General features: G+C 41.0%; 1 protein-coding gene across 2 annotated transcripts in view; it reads left to right on the forward strand.

Annotated features, from left to right (window-relative positions):
• hipk3b (homeodomain interacting protein kinase 3b) overlaps positions 1-16,757 on the forward strand; it is a 58,540-nt gene that overhangs the window by 24,889 nt on the left and 16,894 nt on the right. For both annotated transcript variants that reach the window (XM_063005198.1, XM_063005199.1), the window contains exons 3-7: positions 6,311-6,434; positions 12,881-13,000; positions 13,093-13,179; positions 14,856-15,040; positions 15,969-16,125. In XM_063005198.1, the coding sequence (XP_062861268.1) occupies positions 6,311-6,434; positions 12,881-13,000; positions 13,093-13,179; positions 14,856-15,040; positions 15,969-16,125 (673 nt within the window). The remainder of the gene's footprint in view (positions 1-6,310; positions 6,435-12,880; positions 13,001-13,092; positions 13,180-14,855; positions 15,041-15,968; positions 16,126-16,757) is intronic.

Consider the following 16,757-nt stretch of genomic DNA (forward strand, 5'->3'; position numbering starts at 1 on the left):
CATTATTATCCAGCACTGCCTTAACCCTCCTGGGCATGGAATTCACCAGAGCTGCACAGGTTGCTACTGGAATCCTCTTCCACTCCTCCATGATGACATCACGGAGCTGGTGGATGTTAGACACCTTGAACTCCTCCACCTTCCACTTGAGGATGCGCCACAGGTGCTCAATTGGGTTTAGTCCATCACCTTTACCTTCAGCTTCCTCAGCAAGGCAGTTGTCATCTTGGAGGTTGTGTTTGGGGTCGTTATCCTGTTGGAAAACTGCCATGAGGCCCAGTTTTCGAAGGGAGGGGATCATGCTCTGTTTCAGAATGTCACAGTACATGTTGGAATTCATGTTTCCCTCAATGAACTGCAGCTCCCCAGTGCCAGCAACACTCATGCAGCCCAAGACCATGATGCTACCACCACCATGCTTGACTGTAGGCAAGATACAGTTGTCTTGGTACTTCTCACCAGGGCGCCGCCACACATGCTGGACACCATCTGAGCCAAACAAGTTTATCTTGGTCTCGTCAGACCACAGGGCATTCCAGTAATCCATGTTCTTGGACTGCTTGTTTTCAGCAAACTGTTTGCTGCCTTTCTTGTGCGTCAGCTTCCTTCTGGGATGACGACCATGCAGACCGAGTTGATGCAGTGTGCGGCGTATGGTCTGAGCACTGACAGGCTGACCTCCCACGTCTTCAACCTCTGCAGCAATGCTGGCAGCACTCATGTGTCTATTTTTTAAAGCCAACCTCTGGATATGACGCCGAACACGTGGACTCAACTTCTTTGGTCGACCCTGGTGAAGCCTGTTCCGAGTGGAACCTGTCCTGGAAAACCGCTGTATGACCTTGGCCACCATGCTGTAGCTCAGTTTCAGGGTGTTAGCAATCTTCTTATAGCCTAGGCCATCTTTGTGGAGAGCAACAATTCTATTTCTCACATCCTCAGAGAGTTCTTTGCCATGAGGTGCCATGTTGAATATCCAGTGGCCAGTATGAGAGAATTGTACCCAAAACACTAAATTTAACAGCCCTGCTCCCCATTTACACCTGGGACCTTGACACATGACACCAGGGAGGGACAACGACACATTTGGGCACAATTTGGACATGTTCACTGTGGGGTGTACTCACATATGTTGCCAGCTATTTAGACATTAATGGCTGTGTGTGGAGTTATTTTCAGAAGACAGTAAATCTACACTGCTATACAAGCTGTACACTGACTACTCTAAGTTATATCCAAGTTTCATGTCTATAGTGTTGTCCCATGAAAAGATATAATGAAATATTTGCAGAAATGTGAGGGGTGTACTCACTTTTGTGATACACTGTATATATATATCTCAATTGGGTCATGCTTTCTCTCCACCATTGCCGATCCCCACTCGGATTAAGGTGAATGAAGTCACGCCTCCTCTGACGTGGGCAGAAGCCGTATGCATTTTGTCACCTACACTTTGACGAGTGCAATGCGGATAAGTTCTGTGTACGGAAAGACACACCCTGACAGCACTCTTTTTCCGTCTCTGTGCAGGTGCGATCAGAGGTCATAATTGCATTACTTACTAAAGAGTCCCTATCTGGCTTTAATATCCCACCCCTATCTGACAACAGGCCAATCGTTGTCCATGTGGCAGCTCAGCCCAGCCGGCAGGCAGAGCTCAGACTCGATCCAATGTATTCGAGATCCCAGCTCTGGTGTACCAGCGTGTGTTTTTACCGGCATTTTTGACCTTTTCCTTTTCTTAAAAATGTATCACGTGGCATTATTTAATATGCGTACATTTAGAGCATTTTGCTGACATTTTTGTACAAAACGACCTACAATTGTGATTAGCACCTTGACCCACAGCAACAAAACTGCTTTGTACCATCACTTTCTCAGCTCGACAAAGAACCTAAGCAATAAGACAAAGCCAGATTTTTGAGTTCATTTTCTTTAACCTCTTTGTTCTGATCAGGGTCGCAACAGGTCCGGTTCCAGCGGGAAACACTAAGCGAAATGCGGGAATGCCCTGAACAGGGCGCCATCTGTGTTTTGAACTCGGATCTCAGCGGTAGTGGGCTAGCATTATAGACCGACCGCCTGATGTAGTTCATTTATACTACAATAATAATGACTTTCAATTTTTAAATAGATACGGTTTCATTTTTGTTTAAACAAAAGCCTAGCCAAGATTCTCTTGTGCCTACATTAATACCCATTTCTGGGATTTGCACTGCCTTCAGACCCAAATTCGATGGTAAGTCAGGCAAATATCTAGTATTTTTAAATGTGTTTGGACCAAGCTGATCAGATCTTGTTAAATGAAGTATAGATCATTTAAAAGTTGCCTTATTAAAGTTCAGTAGTAGTTTCTGTACTGATGTCCACATGACTGAAACACTGTTAAAATTATTCATTTACTGTCCATAGTGTTACTAAGTTACTTGTAAGTTTTAGCCAAGTTTGTATAGGTAGTCTGTCTTTGATTAGGTTAGATGAGTTATAAATGGCACCTCTGACTATCCCCGGTCTGGGTCAGTCGCCCTCACTAAATTCAGGTGCTGTGATGTGCTAGTGCTACGGTCAGCATTTGTTCTGTAAGCTGGCTTGTACACGTGCATATTCTGCATTCATGACTCGCACAAGTCCTGTTAAAACCTGTTGCTGTAAACATTTGGGTTGCTTTGCCGATACTGGCACTAAAGCACTCATTCATCAATTATACAGTAGCTGTGTGTAAACATCTGCAGAAAAATTATGCTGAGAAATTATTCTGTTTACTTCTTTCTTTGTTTTAAAAAATCAACAAGAGATGTAACTTGGCCCTGTTCTGCACACTTTTACAGTGTATCTGGTTGAAAGAAAGAAGTAATTTCTGTTTATTGCCTTAATAAAGTAGTAAGAGCATCATGCTACTGTGTACTGAAACCTGAAGTACAATAGGTTTGATTGGTTGTACGCGCTGGTCTATATGATACAGATATGAAAACAAAATTGTTTAGTGTTAGAAAAGTACTTATGGACTCAGACCTATCTCTTAATTTCACTTTCATTCGTTCTGCTCCTTGGATTTTACTTTCTGTCTTGCTCAGTTTCATCTGTCTGAAATACAGGCATTGACAAATTAGTGTTTACTTTTAATTACATATCTGATGTGCAACCGAGGACATAATGTTCAAGTACTTTTAGTCTAGTGCACAGCTTGGAATGTTCCTTCTACACACACTCAATCTACACTTTGTGTTAAACTGGAGTCAGGGTTTTTAAGCTTATTCGAAAGGTACGTGACCGTTGCCTCTTATGGATCGTTTCCTGTTTTTACTGTCTCCTTTTGGATATATTCAATTCCCATGTGCATACTGTTGACCTCTGCTGGTTTCATAATGCTCTTACTGGTACAACTGTCTTGGCGGTGGAATGCACAAAGTACCATGCTGTTAGGAGTATGAGCAGCAGTAAGGAAATGAATCCACAATGGCTTTCCCCTTCCTCAGACTCCGAGGTGAATGTATCTGCTGTGCCACCTGATCATCCTGGAATATTGCTGTTAAAAATTAAAGGTAATAAAACAAATAAGTATATAAAATAAGTGTTCTTTACACCACCCAAGCCGTTGTTGCCCAAAAATCGCTCATTTCAAATCTGTAAGAAAAATGTAATTGAATTTTATATATTTGCTTAATGCTCCATGTTTCAGCTTTTCATAACCACCACTATTTTCAGCCAATTAACTAGTGCAAATGAATCCTGAACCACTCCAATTACTCTGTCTGCTTCTTATTCTGGCTGTGGGTAATTACTCCTGGCCAGTGACATTTTCAGTGCCATACGGTCTTCGTGCCTTCCCTCCAGAGACAGCGCTAACGTATAAAGAAATGACACATTCTCTTCTGCAGAGGAGATGATACTCAGTAGATTCTGAATCACTCTGCTTTGCTGCCAGAGCCACAAAAAAGGTGGTGTAAGTTGTGAACAGTATACTAAAACCTGAGGTGTTAAGCCTGTAGAATACAAGGTTTCATGTGTTGTGCGTGTTTGGCGCACCGTGGATCGTCGTGGATCACTGCTGAAGGTCTTTTGTTTTGTTTTGTTTATAGCCACTGGTGCAACTGTAATGAGACACTGCTGTAACTCGAGTAGCGCTAAGCACCTAGTTCAAATTACTCAGATGAGCCCTGACTGGAGTTACATCACCCTCAGCTTCACATGCTATATTGAGATCATAGCTGCACTCAGCTTTAACCAAAACTCCCAGAGATCCTTGCCATTACCACTATCGGGATTAATCAGCATTTAACTCACCGCTGCTTTAATAACATTTTGTAACTTGACTTTTGTCAGTTATATTTTGTGACTATTAAAAATTGTTCCTCTAGCCATTTGTTTCTCATTATTTTAGACTGACAATAAGATCATGACCCTTGTTGACCATTCACCACTGGAGGAAGAATGACTTTAATAAGACAGCACAGACTAAAATGTACTCCTTATGGCCAGACATGATGATCGTCCCCCGTCCAACAAAAGCTTTACTTCCTGTTTATCTCAGGTCGGCTCTAATCAAAGTAAAGTACCTCTAAAGAGCATCAGATCTTTCTATTGCCTTCTGTCTCTTACAGATCTCTGGATATAACTAAAACTATTTGGGTGATTGGATTCAGTTGTTATTTACAAAAATCAAACTTAATTGGCTTTGGATTGAGTGTTTGTGGGCCTTTCAAATTGTCCAAGTATCTCTGTAATACCTGCTCTTTAAAAACACTTTAAAAGTGGATACATTCCCCTCTCCCAACATTGATTTTCCTATTGATACCTTTTTTTTTTTTTTTAAAACACTTTTTCATAGATCAGCTAATTCAAATCAAACACATACTATTTTTTTGCTTTGGTTTTTATTACAAAATGGTGCACTTCCAAAATAATGTCTGTAGTAAATAGGATGTGGTTTTGGGCATGCAAATGATCCCCGCTTTACTTTGACCCACTCTGGCTGTGGAGGTATTTAACTCATAAGCCAGTTATTGTGACCTGAACAGTGGTGTTGTGTTGTGTGACAAAGCTCTGCAGTGTCATGTGGAAGTAAACTGCATAAAAATACCAGAACATTACAGGCACATCATGTGCTATCTTGTTGCTCACTGTGTTTTTCTGTTTCAAGAGAATTTGGGTTAGGCTGAGGACTTAATTTTCCAATAGCGGTGGTCACCACAACAGCACAGCATGTATGCAGCTCCTATTCTGTCTACTCCTCCTATCAAGCTGAAAGGGTTATCAACTGCTTCATCCCAGTTGGTGTCAATAGCAGATTAACCTCATTTATACAGAGGAGCAGGGGACATTTAGCTTCAGCCGCACCATTAATTAAAACAATGGATTTTCAAAACATTGTTAGCCAAATGATTACAAACTTGTCAGCCATGACCGTGAATGAATGATCGATAAAATAATTAGCTTTGATTTATGTTCACCTTTTTTCTTGCGACAGTATATATTTTGGCGCTCGGGTGGCACAGCGATCTATTACACCCATCTCAGCAGTTCTATCAGCTAGCTGGGTGTCCACACAGACATGTTTAGCTACATCAAAGGGGGTTGAAGCCCTGGGATGGAGTGGTGGCCTGTCCAGGATTCTGCCTTGTGCCCACTGGGTTGGAGTGCCAGCTGCCGCTCTATCCCATAGCTTCCTAGTAGAACCAGACCTGCTGTGACCCAAACGTGCTGTGAAAAGATGAATTACCATAGAGCTTTATGATCAGAACTATAATTCTAGTAGTAGTGATCTATGCTTTTGCTGTTGGATTATTATGGCTTTTATATTGAATACTGGGATTGAAATGGCTTGTTGGATGGTCTCTGTTTATGATTTGCACATTCAGCAATCATCTGCTAGGGACGCACTGCAGTCTAAAGTGATCTTACCACTACTATCTCGGAGATGTTTATGTCTCACTGGTGCCACTGGCCTGCTCAGGCAACTATAGAGAGAGCTGGCATTTTGGAAAGCAAAGTCTGCATGGGTACTCTCCTTACTGCTACAAACGCAACCCTTACAGACTGGTCAAGGCACTGACGAGAGTGTTAGATAAACACAAAGAGCATGGCATGATCTCTTGGTATGATGTGCCGGAAAAGGCCTGTGGTCCTCCTTATCCAGTGGCAAAATAGACATGTTTCAATCAGGCTTGCTTTACCGCTACATCAACCTCATTACAGTGATGTGTAAAGAAATACTGAAAGAAAAGTACTAATGTAGCAGGGTTTCAATTTTCATTGTTCATTGTCAGACTGATTTAGTTGCTTCAATTTGCATTTTTTTTTTCTCCTGCAGGGCTCCAGAGATCATCCTAGGCCTGCCGTTTCGTGAAGCCATAGACATGTGGTCATTAGGCTGTGTGATAGCAGAGCTCTTCCTGGGCTGGCCTCTCTACCCTGGGGCTCTGGAGTATGACCAGGTAAGGTGTACTGAATTAATGTCAAATAATTTAGAAGTTCTTAAGTTCTTTAGGTCACATTTGACAGTGTGATATCAAAATGCGGGACAGTGGTAGCCTAGTGAGTAGAGCTTTGGGCTGTCAATTGAAAGGTTTTAGAGTTCGAATCCTAGCTCTGCCACATGCAGCCACTGTTGGGCACTTTAGCAAGGCCCTTAACCCTCTCAGCTTCAGGGGTGCCGTACAATGGCTGACCCTGCGCTTTGACCCCAGCTTTCAAACAAGCTGGCATATGCAAAACAAAGAATTTGATTTGGTTGAGGTGTCGCAGCAATAATGAGAGTTGGAGCATTAGTGTCAACTAATGAACTAATAACTAATAATGCTCATAGGTTTGGAATGGAATGCCCAACAAGCTCATCGTCAGATGTCCACATAATTTTTTTTGGCTGCTATTTTATTTTTAGTTTCTGGTCTGATCTGCAGATTTGATTTGGCACAGCTTTTACTTCGGATTCCGAAGGGAAAAGTACCAGTGATCGATCTGTATACACCCAGAGTGTTGCCATCCAAGTACTTCCCTCACAGCTGAGTTTACAGTATTTGTGTGACCGTTTATCCACCCACTAAATACATGTTTGGTTTAAAAAGACATTGGCATTAACACCGAAAATATAGTGTGAAGGTACAATCTTCTGAGAGGGGCATTTAATGGGAGGGCTGCAGAATTTGGCATAACTCTTGTGTTGTGGTAAACATGTGCTGGATTGGGGTTGTCTTATGTCTGCAGCTCCACTTGTAATTTAAATGTCACTTGATTGATGCTGAAAATGCATATTATGACTTGTTTTCTCACAAAAAGAAAAATGAATCAAATAATTGAGTCAATTTCGAACTGCTTAATAATTTATGTCTGTAGACTGAATATGTGGCTAACTTAATGATGAATGAAAGAAATTAGAACCCAGGCCAAGTCAGAGCAGATCATTTAGAACAAATCTGAAATGATTTAGCTTTCAAATATGAGTTCTGGCACATCTTGTGTTCCTTCACTAAGCTCTGGTATGTTCTCTGTAGAATCTATAAAGCCATCTAAGCTATTCAGGCTGTGTGTGTTTGATTTATACAGCATGGTTACATTGTACTTTTGTTGTTAGAATTGTGTCTTATCTGCTGAGACTTCTCAAGCTCCTCCTCGCCTATCTGCTGCACCCCTGGAGACCCTTTAGGGACTCTTAGAGGCATTGCAAATGAATGTGTGTATGTGTGTGCGTTAAGGGGAGGGGGGCAGCAACAGGCCCAGATTAGAATTTTGTTTCTGGGGAAGGCATGGGAAGAGAAGCTTCAAGTATTTAAACCCATGATGGATCTCCCTCAGTGCTGCTGTAGGGTTTCCCACTACTTCTCCATATATCAGTCTGCTTGATACTCGAAACCCCTCTTAAGCCAGCTGCTTAAATGCGGGGTTATTTATAAAGCCAGGCATCAAATTTATCCTTCACCTTTTAACCTTATCCCACCCAGTACTTAAAAGTATGATTTATGCATATTCTGAACATTTATGTTATATTAATTATTTTCTAATTGTTTTTCATCCAGTTTCCAGTGGATGCAGAAAGTTTTGAGCTTAAGGTTTAAGATGGTTTGAATAAAAAATGAAGCATGTTTGACCATGATGCAACAGAACTGTTAGTAGTAGTCATACTGAGTTTGTCTAGTTTACCCAGCCTCCCCTCTACAATATCTGATTGCACAAGTTTATTAGGGGGACTCGTAGTTAAACCTCTTGTGATTTAATATCTGTCCAAATCCACCATGTCTGTGGTTTTCTCCCCTTTTCTCTGATGATACATGGAGTAAATAATCTTGCTGTTATTTAGCAAACTCTGTTCTAGTCTGATCACTGACACAGTGGCTCGGTGGGTAGCACTGCTGCCTCACATCAAGAAGGTCCTGGGTTCAATTCCCAGGTGTTCTCCCCATGTGTGCTTGGGTTTCTCCAGGAGCTTCGGTTTCCCCCCACAGTCCAAAGACATGCAAGTGAGGTGAATTGTAGATACAAAATTGTCATTAATGGTGTTTGACATTAAGAACTGATAAATCTTATGGGGCAAGTCGTAGCCTAGTGGTTAAGGTACTGGACTAGTAATCAGTAGGTCACTGGTTCAAGCCTCACCACTGCCAGGTTGCTGCTGTTAGGCCCTTGAGCAAGACCCTTAACCCCCTATTGCTCAGACTATATACTGTAATTGTAATGTAAGTCACTTTGGATAAAAGGCATCTGTTAAATGCCGAACATGTAAATGTAAATATTAGTAGTGCCCCAATCAAGCTTTTCTTCTATCAAGACTTCTCATGTTTGGGAGAAGCCACTCTATTCTGAAAGCTTTTATTTACAGTTATTAGCATATCCAAATCAATCTGTCTTGGGCTGGGTTGTTGAACTTCATCTACATTGTCTCTACAATGGGAGAGCATTGGCAGAAAATCAGTGCCTGCTGTTTAACCTTGGAATCCATACATATATGCTTATTGATGCCAGAGGACATGACGGCTATGGCGTCCGGTACAAACCAACATATTGACCACTGCGACACAAACTGTAGATCATTTTAATACTGGTGATGAGGTGAATGTAAACACGGTGCATCTGAAGCATGTGTATAAGGCTTTGTAGACGCAGGCCAATCAAAGTACTCATGCTAACTCCTGTCAAGCACTGAAATCACCTACATGAACATGCAAGCTTTGAAACTGGACATGGAGTAAGTGAAAAAGGTTGACTGGTCTGAGGGTGACTTGGGATGCTATAAGCTTGTCAGTTATCAGTTAAAAGTAACTGGCAAATTTAGCATCTCTAGCTTTTTGTGTTTGGCTTCAGTAACGACACGTTGGTGTAGTTGTGTAGAAGACTCAATTTTAAATAAAATGTCATTTGCTAGAAAGCCAGACTTGTTTTATATTTATTTAAAATATTGCATTTAATATTACATTTGAATACTGCTCATGTCCGCTTTTATTTCTAGCTGTGTGTAGATTTCAAAGTGAATCCTCACTTCAGCACACTTTATTCATGCTTCACCTTCATGCTGGGGTAGGGGGTCCAGTTGCACCCCACACAGCAGAATGTATTTATAGCCAACGGATAAGTGAACTCCTCCAGTGCACTTAGCTCTTCAACGTGCTGCAGTGTTTACCAGCAAGATTCCAGCAATGAGAGCCTGGGAATGTTTCATCAGTGGTGACGAGTGGGTTAAAGACTTGGTGTTAAGGCTGTTTGTGTACCAGTGTGTGGGAGATTTTGGTGATGTATAGTTCTGGTGATTTCCCATCACTCCTCAAGCAGGTTTGGACCTGCTGCACACTCACTGATGCTACTGTAGTGCCATTCATAAACGTTTGGAATCAAACCTGAAGGCTTAAAAGCACTCGGTTATAATCTTTTATCTACTGGTTATTCTTATAAATTTGGGTGTAACCTGTTTATTTACAAATACGCTACAGTTGAACACAGATCAGTGGTGCATTTTGTGACCCACCCTGCTCAAATGGAGCATGTCGTAAAACATTTACAAGAATCTATCATGAACAAGAGCGTTCACTCCCAGCGTGGTGATGTAAGAGATAGGAATGCTGATTAATCGACTCCCTTGTTGGGCCTTGCTCTTTGCTTTTGAACGTGCTTGCAACACGCCAACCAAAACATCCAGCCCAGGAAGCTGGGCTCGCTTCCCAACTAATTTGCCCGGTCTATTTCCAGTCATGGATGTTTGTGGTTTTTCGACCCTTCGAGTTAATCAGAAGAAATCGCTTAAGGTATTAACTTTAACCAAAGTTGTTTTTATTGTTTCTATTGAATGCATCTTTGTTGTTAACAGCAGGTGTGCATTGGTCGTATTGGTTCCAATGTTGGATCTGTTAGTCTTTTGGGTTGTCACGAGTCCTGATGAGACTAAGCATTTTTATTGGAAATATATTGGAAAAAATTATAGCGCATTTATGACATATATTTTGCAAGCCAGTCATCAGAACAATGCACCACACTGATCTGTGCTTATCACTGATCTACACTTATCAGGGTTATGTATACCTGATGGTTTTTTTACCAACTGATAACACAGCAAGAGGTGGTAAAATTGATAACGAAGTCAAAAACAGCACCAGAAATGTAATGCACTCTGTTCTCTCACGGCATGTTCAGTGTCACATCTCGTGATTGGGGCTTGGGGTCAGCTATGAGAGCGCACCGGCGAATACGTAGACGCTTACTGGAACGAACCACACTAATAGAGCAATTGCAAAGGGTTCCTCATGTGTGGTACGCATATCTTATTCCTTATGCCGCTCGCACCAGCGAATACATAGACGCTTACTGAAACGAACCCCACTAATAGAGCAATTGCACAGGGTTCCTTATGTGTGGTACTCATACCTTATTTCTTATTTTATCTCTCTATCTCACTCTTTATTTTATCTGGGCTTTGGACCAGCAATGAGAGCGCACCGGCGAATACATAGACACAGTGATAACATTGGTCCATGTCTCAAAAAAAAAAAAAAAACTAGACACAGCTCTTGCTTTTATCATTGGATTTGCTAAAAATCAAAAAGTCAATTTACTAACATTGGAACATCATAATCAAGAAAGCAAAAACAGCTACTTTGTTTTTTGCTGTAAAAAGACGTGTATTGTGGAAAGATCCATTCCTCTGTAAGGTAGTGGTGGCTCAGGTTCTGGTTAATATACTGCACTGTTAACGAGAGGGTTGAGGTTTTACACCAACAACCTAGCTACCACCTTTGGGTCCTTGAGCAAGGCCCCTTAACACTGAGTTGCATGGATTAAAGCCTGTCTCAATCGTAAGTCTGCCAAGTGCATATTCGTCAGTGTATATGATCTTTCCCTTCCTGTGCTGCCAGTGGCCACTTGTGACACAGATGATTCATGCTTCTGAGTGAGAGGAAATTGATTAATGTAATTCAAACACAGGTCTGCAAACTACAGAGACTGGAGAGTGCTTTGAATTATTGAGCTTCCGTGACAGCTGAAGTATGTGTATGTTTAGAGGTTTTAGGTGGTCTGACCAGAAGTCCTGAAATGTCGGTTTGGCTATTCAGCTTTGGAGCTCCTCTGTGACACACTATCTAATAGATGGTTTACCTTACACCAAGGTGCTGCTGACGTCAGAGGACTCTGTTTCTATGGCTTGCTCTCAACTCGTACCAAAACACACATGGACAAAGCATTAATCACAGCCACTGTCGGGAAGCAAAAAATATGCTTGTTGAACCAACTTCTGTGGTTGTGTGATCTTTGCTGGATTTCTGCTGATGGTTTATCAGCACCTAGCAAGCATGGATTGTTCTTATTATTTTTGAAATAATACCTTTTATTAACGTGGAAAAATACCAAAGACAACAAATCTTTAACCAATCTTAAATTAAAGCAATTCTGAATTTCTTAAAAAAATTGGTTTAAATGAGTGCATTTAAAGAACATAAGAATAGCACTTGGCAAGGATTATAGACTGACATTAGAATTATCTACCCTTCCTGCTGTAAATATATAACTATGATAAAAGCATGAGCAGTTGGTGCCATTTGTTAACATGGAAAAATTACTAGACTATGGCAATCTTTAACCAAGCTAAAATAAAAACAATCCTTAATTTCTTAAATAAAATTGGTATGAAAAAGCTCATTTAGAGAACAACATAAGAACAGCACTTGGCAAGGATTATAGACTGAAATAAGAATTATAAACCCTTCCTGCTGTAAATATACCAAACAGTTGGTGCCTTTTATTGCATTGGAAAAATACCAGACTGACATATCTTTAACCAAGCTAAAATGAAAACAATCCTTAATTTCTTGAAAGAAATGGTATAAAAGAGCACATTTAAAGAACAACACTTGGCAAGGATTATAGACTGACATGAGAATTATCTACCTTTCCTGCCGTGAATATAACCATGGTGTAGGCACTAAGCAAATAAATAAATATTAACATGGAAATCATTGTCTAACACATGAACATGTGCATAACTTGCTTGGATCGAGTCTGTGTGGTTAGTTTGAGGACGTGGGGATTGGATTGGCATCTGTATCGGCTGATATTAAGCCTTCGCATTTGCCTTTAATCAACAATTAAAAAATAAAATCAGCCGCTTTATCCTGGTCAGGGTCGTGGCAGGTCCGGTTCCACTGGAAAACACTGGGCACAAAACAGGAATACCCTGGACAGAGTGGCAGTCCACTGCAGCGCTATAGCATACCTCTTTGTAGACGCCCAGCTGATTGATAGCACTGCTAAGAATTAAGCCCAGATCTCAGATCTTGCTGTGGTGGTCTAGCATAATGAACCAATGTGCCATTCTAGTGCCTATTTTTACTGTAAATCTGTTTTGGTTTAAACGTTCAGATGTGAGTCTTAATTAATAATTTTTTTTTCTCGTTGTCCTCCTCAGATTCGCTACATTTCTCAGACGCAGGGTCCGCCAGAAGAGCACTTGTTGAACATTGGGACAAAGACGTCACGTTTCTTCTCCAGAGAGTCTGAGTCCTCCTATGCAACGTGGAGACTGAAAGTGAGTCTGGGACTCTGAAAAACACTCTACTACACCAAAATGCACAATGATACATGTATAAAATGTAAACATGTTTTTTTTCTGTGCTTTAGTCAACAGAGGAGCATGAGGCAGAGACTGGGATGAAATCAAAGGAAGCCAGAAAGTACATTTTCAGCTGTCTGGATGATATAGCGCATGTACGTATGTGTGACTGCCTACATAAACAAAAAGCACCTACACTAAAGCTGTAAATACCAGCTGTACAATTCTAGACGCATCAACATTTCTGTTAGGCTTGGATCTTTAGTGGACATCTCAGCCTGGGTATATTATACACTTACAGCCACTTTATTAGGAACAACTGTACACCAGCTCATTTATCATTATCTAATCAGCAAGTCATGAGCTCACAGGTTGCAATTATGTTAAGGAAACAGCTTCCTAAAGCTCTCAGGTACATGTTTTTTTCAGGATTCTTTCTCTTTATTTTACAGTGTTGTCATTTCCAATTCCCCACTGTGAATCCGCTACTGCTTGTGCAACCCCCGATCTAATCAAGGATACTCGCCCCCTCCAAAATGTGTCCAGTCTGTGGCTGCTTGTTATCACCTGCCAGCGTTTGGTTCCCACATAGATATGCATCTCCTTGTGAAGTCCACCCCATCCCCTAACGAATTCCAGCACTTCCTAGGAACATCATTTTTAAACAACACTACCTTTTTTTTTTTTTTTTTTTTTTAATTTAAAGCATTTTTACCACTGGTGCATAATAGTCAGGGTTGTGGTGGGTCCATTGTCCCTAGAAGCACTGGGCATACGGCAGTCACACTCTCCACACAGGATGCCATTCTGTCGCAGGTCCTTGCCATCCCACCAGTATGTTAATATTTTTACTAAGCATTTTTTCTAGTATCAGCACTACTTGGCCACTAAGTTCGTGGACACCTGAATATGAGCATGTTGGACATCATATTCCAAAGCATTAGCTGCTGCAACACAGCTGGAAATGGATTCATTTCATATCATAGATTTTATCCACATTATAAATCAGGGTTTTTCAAACTTTTTTTTCAAGCGACCCACATTTCGTCTATGATTTTTATTGTGACCCAGGCAACACAAACAACGTATCAGAACGAAATATGCTTCATTAATAAAAATGGTGGCAATCTGGTCAATCTGGTGGTTTACAAGGTGAAACGTAAAGCCTCCACAAGGGGTGTTTGTGTACAAGTTCATTTTGTGTTAATGGGTCATTTTGAAATCGATTTATTTAATTATTATTATGGGCGGCACGGTGGCTTGGTGGGTAGCACTGTCGCCTCATAGCAAGAAGGTCCAGGGTTCAATATCCAGGCAGGGCGGTCCGGGTCCTTTCTGTGTGGAGTTTGCATGTTCTCCTCATGTCTCCGTGGGTTTCCTTAGGGAGCTCCAGTTTCCTCCCACAGTCCAAAAACATGCAGTCAAGTTAATTGGAGACACTGAATTGCCATATAGGTGAATGGGTATGTATGTATGTGTGTGTGTGTGTGTGTGTGTGTGTCTGCCCTGCGATGGACTAATACCCCCCCCCCCCCCCCCCCCGCAACCCTAATTGGTTAAGCGGTTAAGACAGTGAGTGAGTAATTATTATTTTTCTCTGCAACCCATTTTTTTTGGCTCGCGACCCACCCAATGGTCACGACCCAGGGTTTGAAAAACCCTGTTATAAATGATTGTGGCTAAAACACCTGATGGAGCAGTGTCTACATAATTTTGGCTGTAAAGTTTACCTTCCTACCAACCAGAATTAAGATTCTAATGTTGCCATGGAGTAAGTAAAAATAGCTTCTCTTGTTACTACAGTGTTAAAAATAAACGTTTTTTTTCCCAGGTGAATTTAGTGATGAATCTGGAAGGCACTGACCTGTTGGCAGAGAAGATGGACCGTGGAGAGTTTGTGCTCTTGTTAAAGATGATGTTGTTGATTGACGCAGAGAAGAGAATCGTCCCCAGTGAAGTTCTCAACCATCCCTTCGTAACCATGCAGCACCTGCTGGACTTTCCTCATAGCAATCAGTAAGCAGGATTCCTTCATCTTCAGCTCTGGGGGATTTGTTTACAAAGAGGATTTATGTATTTACAAATCTGAAAGCTTTCCTTCTGACTGCCTGTGTCCCACTGAAGGATTTAAAATGGTTACTCCAAACATGTTATGACACAAAGGGAACTTCAGTTAAAACAAGTCAAAACATTGAACAGGCAGACTCAAAACAAATGCGGTTTCTTTTCAGCCATTTAGACGTGATCTCTCTTTTATGTTGGGTTATTGTCCTGCTGCAGAATAGAATCATGTCCCAGCATCAGCTCACCCCCGCACCACCACTGTCTTCACTATGAAATGCCATTTGCTTTTAACCAGACATAATGAGATCATTGTTGCCTAGATTGTGTAGATTTAAATTAGACTGTCTATTGAACACTTTCAAAAACAGGTGTGGGTTTTGTTGCACTGATGTTTCCTTGATGCAGTGAGTTAGCATTTTTTTCTTAATGCTGCCCTCTTACGAATACAGTTTCTGTACTGGCTAAGCTTAGAATGATCTACTTTAAAATCTCAAGACCCGAGCTTTGATTTTTTTAATGCATTTTTTATCTTGCTTTTAACTTATTTGTTAAGTACTTTTGCTACCACTGGATGGCAGATAACAGTGTGTGCTTATGGGGACAACATGTCTAAGTTAAGGCATAACAAAGCCAGAATGTAATGCCCCTATATGTGACCGTAGGGTCTCAAGAGGCTAACATATGGGCAGTATTTTTTACATCGTTAAGATAGGTGTTTGATAACTGCATTCTTTATATAAATTTAAGGGATTTTAATGTTTTTATGTCTATGCATCAATTATTTATCAGCAGTTAGAAAGGGTGCAATTTGATATTAACTTTTTTAGCTTATGGCATCATTTACATCATGAATTGATCCATTTTTGTATTTTTTGCCCAGTGTTAAATCATGTTTCCACATCATGGACGTGTGCCGTTCGCGTCCAGGCGCATACGACACCGTTAACCGAAACAAAGCCTCATTCACGAGACCGGCCACGACTTCAGCTCCTAACCTCACTGTGCCCTTCAGCAAGATGGCTGGCGTACACACTCAGGTACAACAAACATTGTAGCACACTGTTAAGCAGCACCTAACAAAATCAATACGACTTTCCCTGATCTCAAACACATGATGCTTAGTTCATTCTTATTTGATTTGTTTTTAATTTGTCAAATGTATTAGCACATTGCAGACATTAATAATTAGCAAAATACTTTTTGTGTTATGGGTTGAATTTTGAATTTATATAATTGTCTCTTTTTATATTAATTCAAAATCCAAGACAAAGTCAAACCCTTAATTCAGTATATTGCTGTCAATGGGGCTTCTACAATTACAGCTGCAAGTCTCGGATACAACTGTGCAACCTTTTTTTCTCGGCTGCTCCCTTAGGGATCATTCTGCTCTGCATAACTAATTTGGCACAGTTTTTATGCCGGATGTCCTTCCTGACATAACCCTCCTTATTTTATCCGGGCTTGGGATAGGTACTAAAAGCCATCTCCCAATGACTAGGCTGTTTGTCCCTTCCTTCTACTTGACCGAGCGATCAGCACTGAGATTGGATCTCAGCGGTACTGGGGTAGTGTATTCTACTGCTGCGACACCTGATTAAATGTAAAATTTAAAGTCTGCAGAAAGTCAAGGGGTCTGAATACTTTCTGAATCCACTGTAAGTGTGTGTGA

Source organism: Trichomycterus rosablanca, chromosome 11 (genome assembly GCF_030014385.1).
Source record: "Trichomycterus rosablanca isolate fTriRos1 chromosome 11, fTriRos1.hap1, whole genome shotgun sequence".
NCBI classification, from domain to species: Eukaryota; Metazoa; Chordata; class Actinopteri; order Siluriformes; family Trichomycteridae; genus Trichomycterus; species Trichomycterus rosablanca.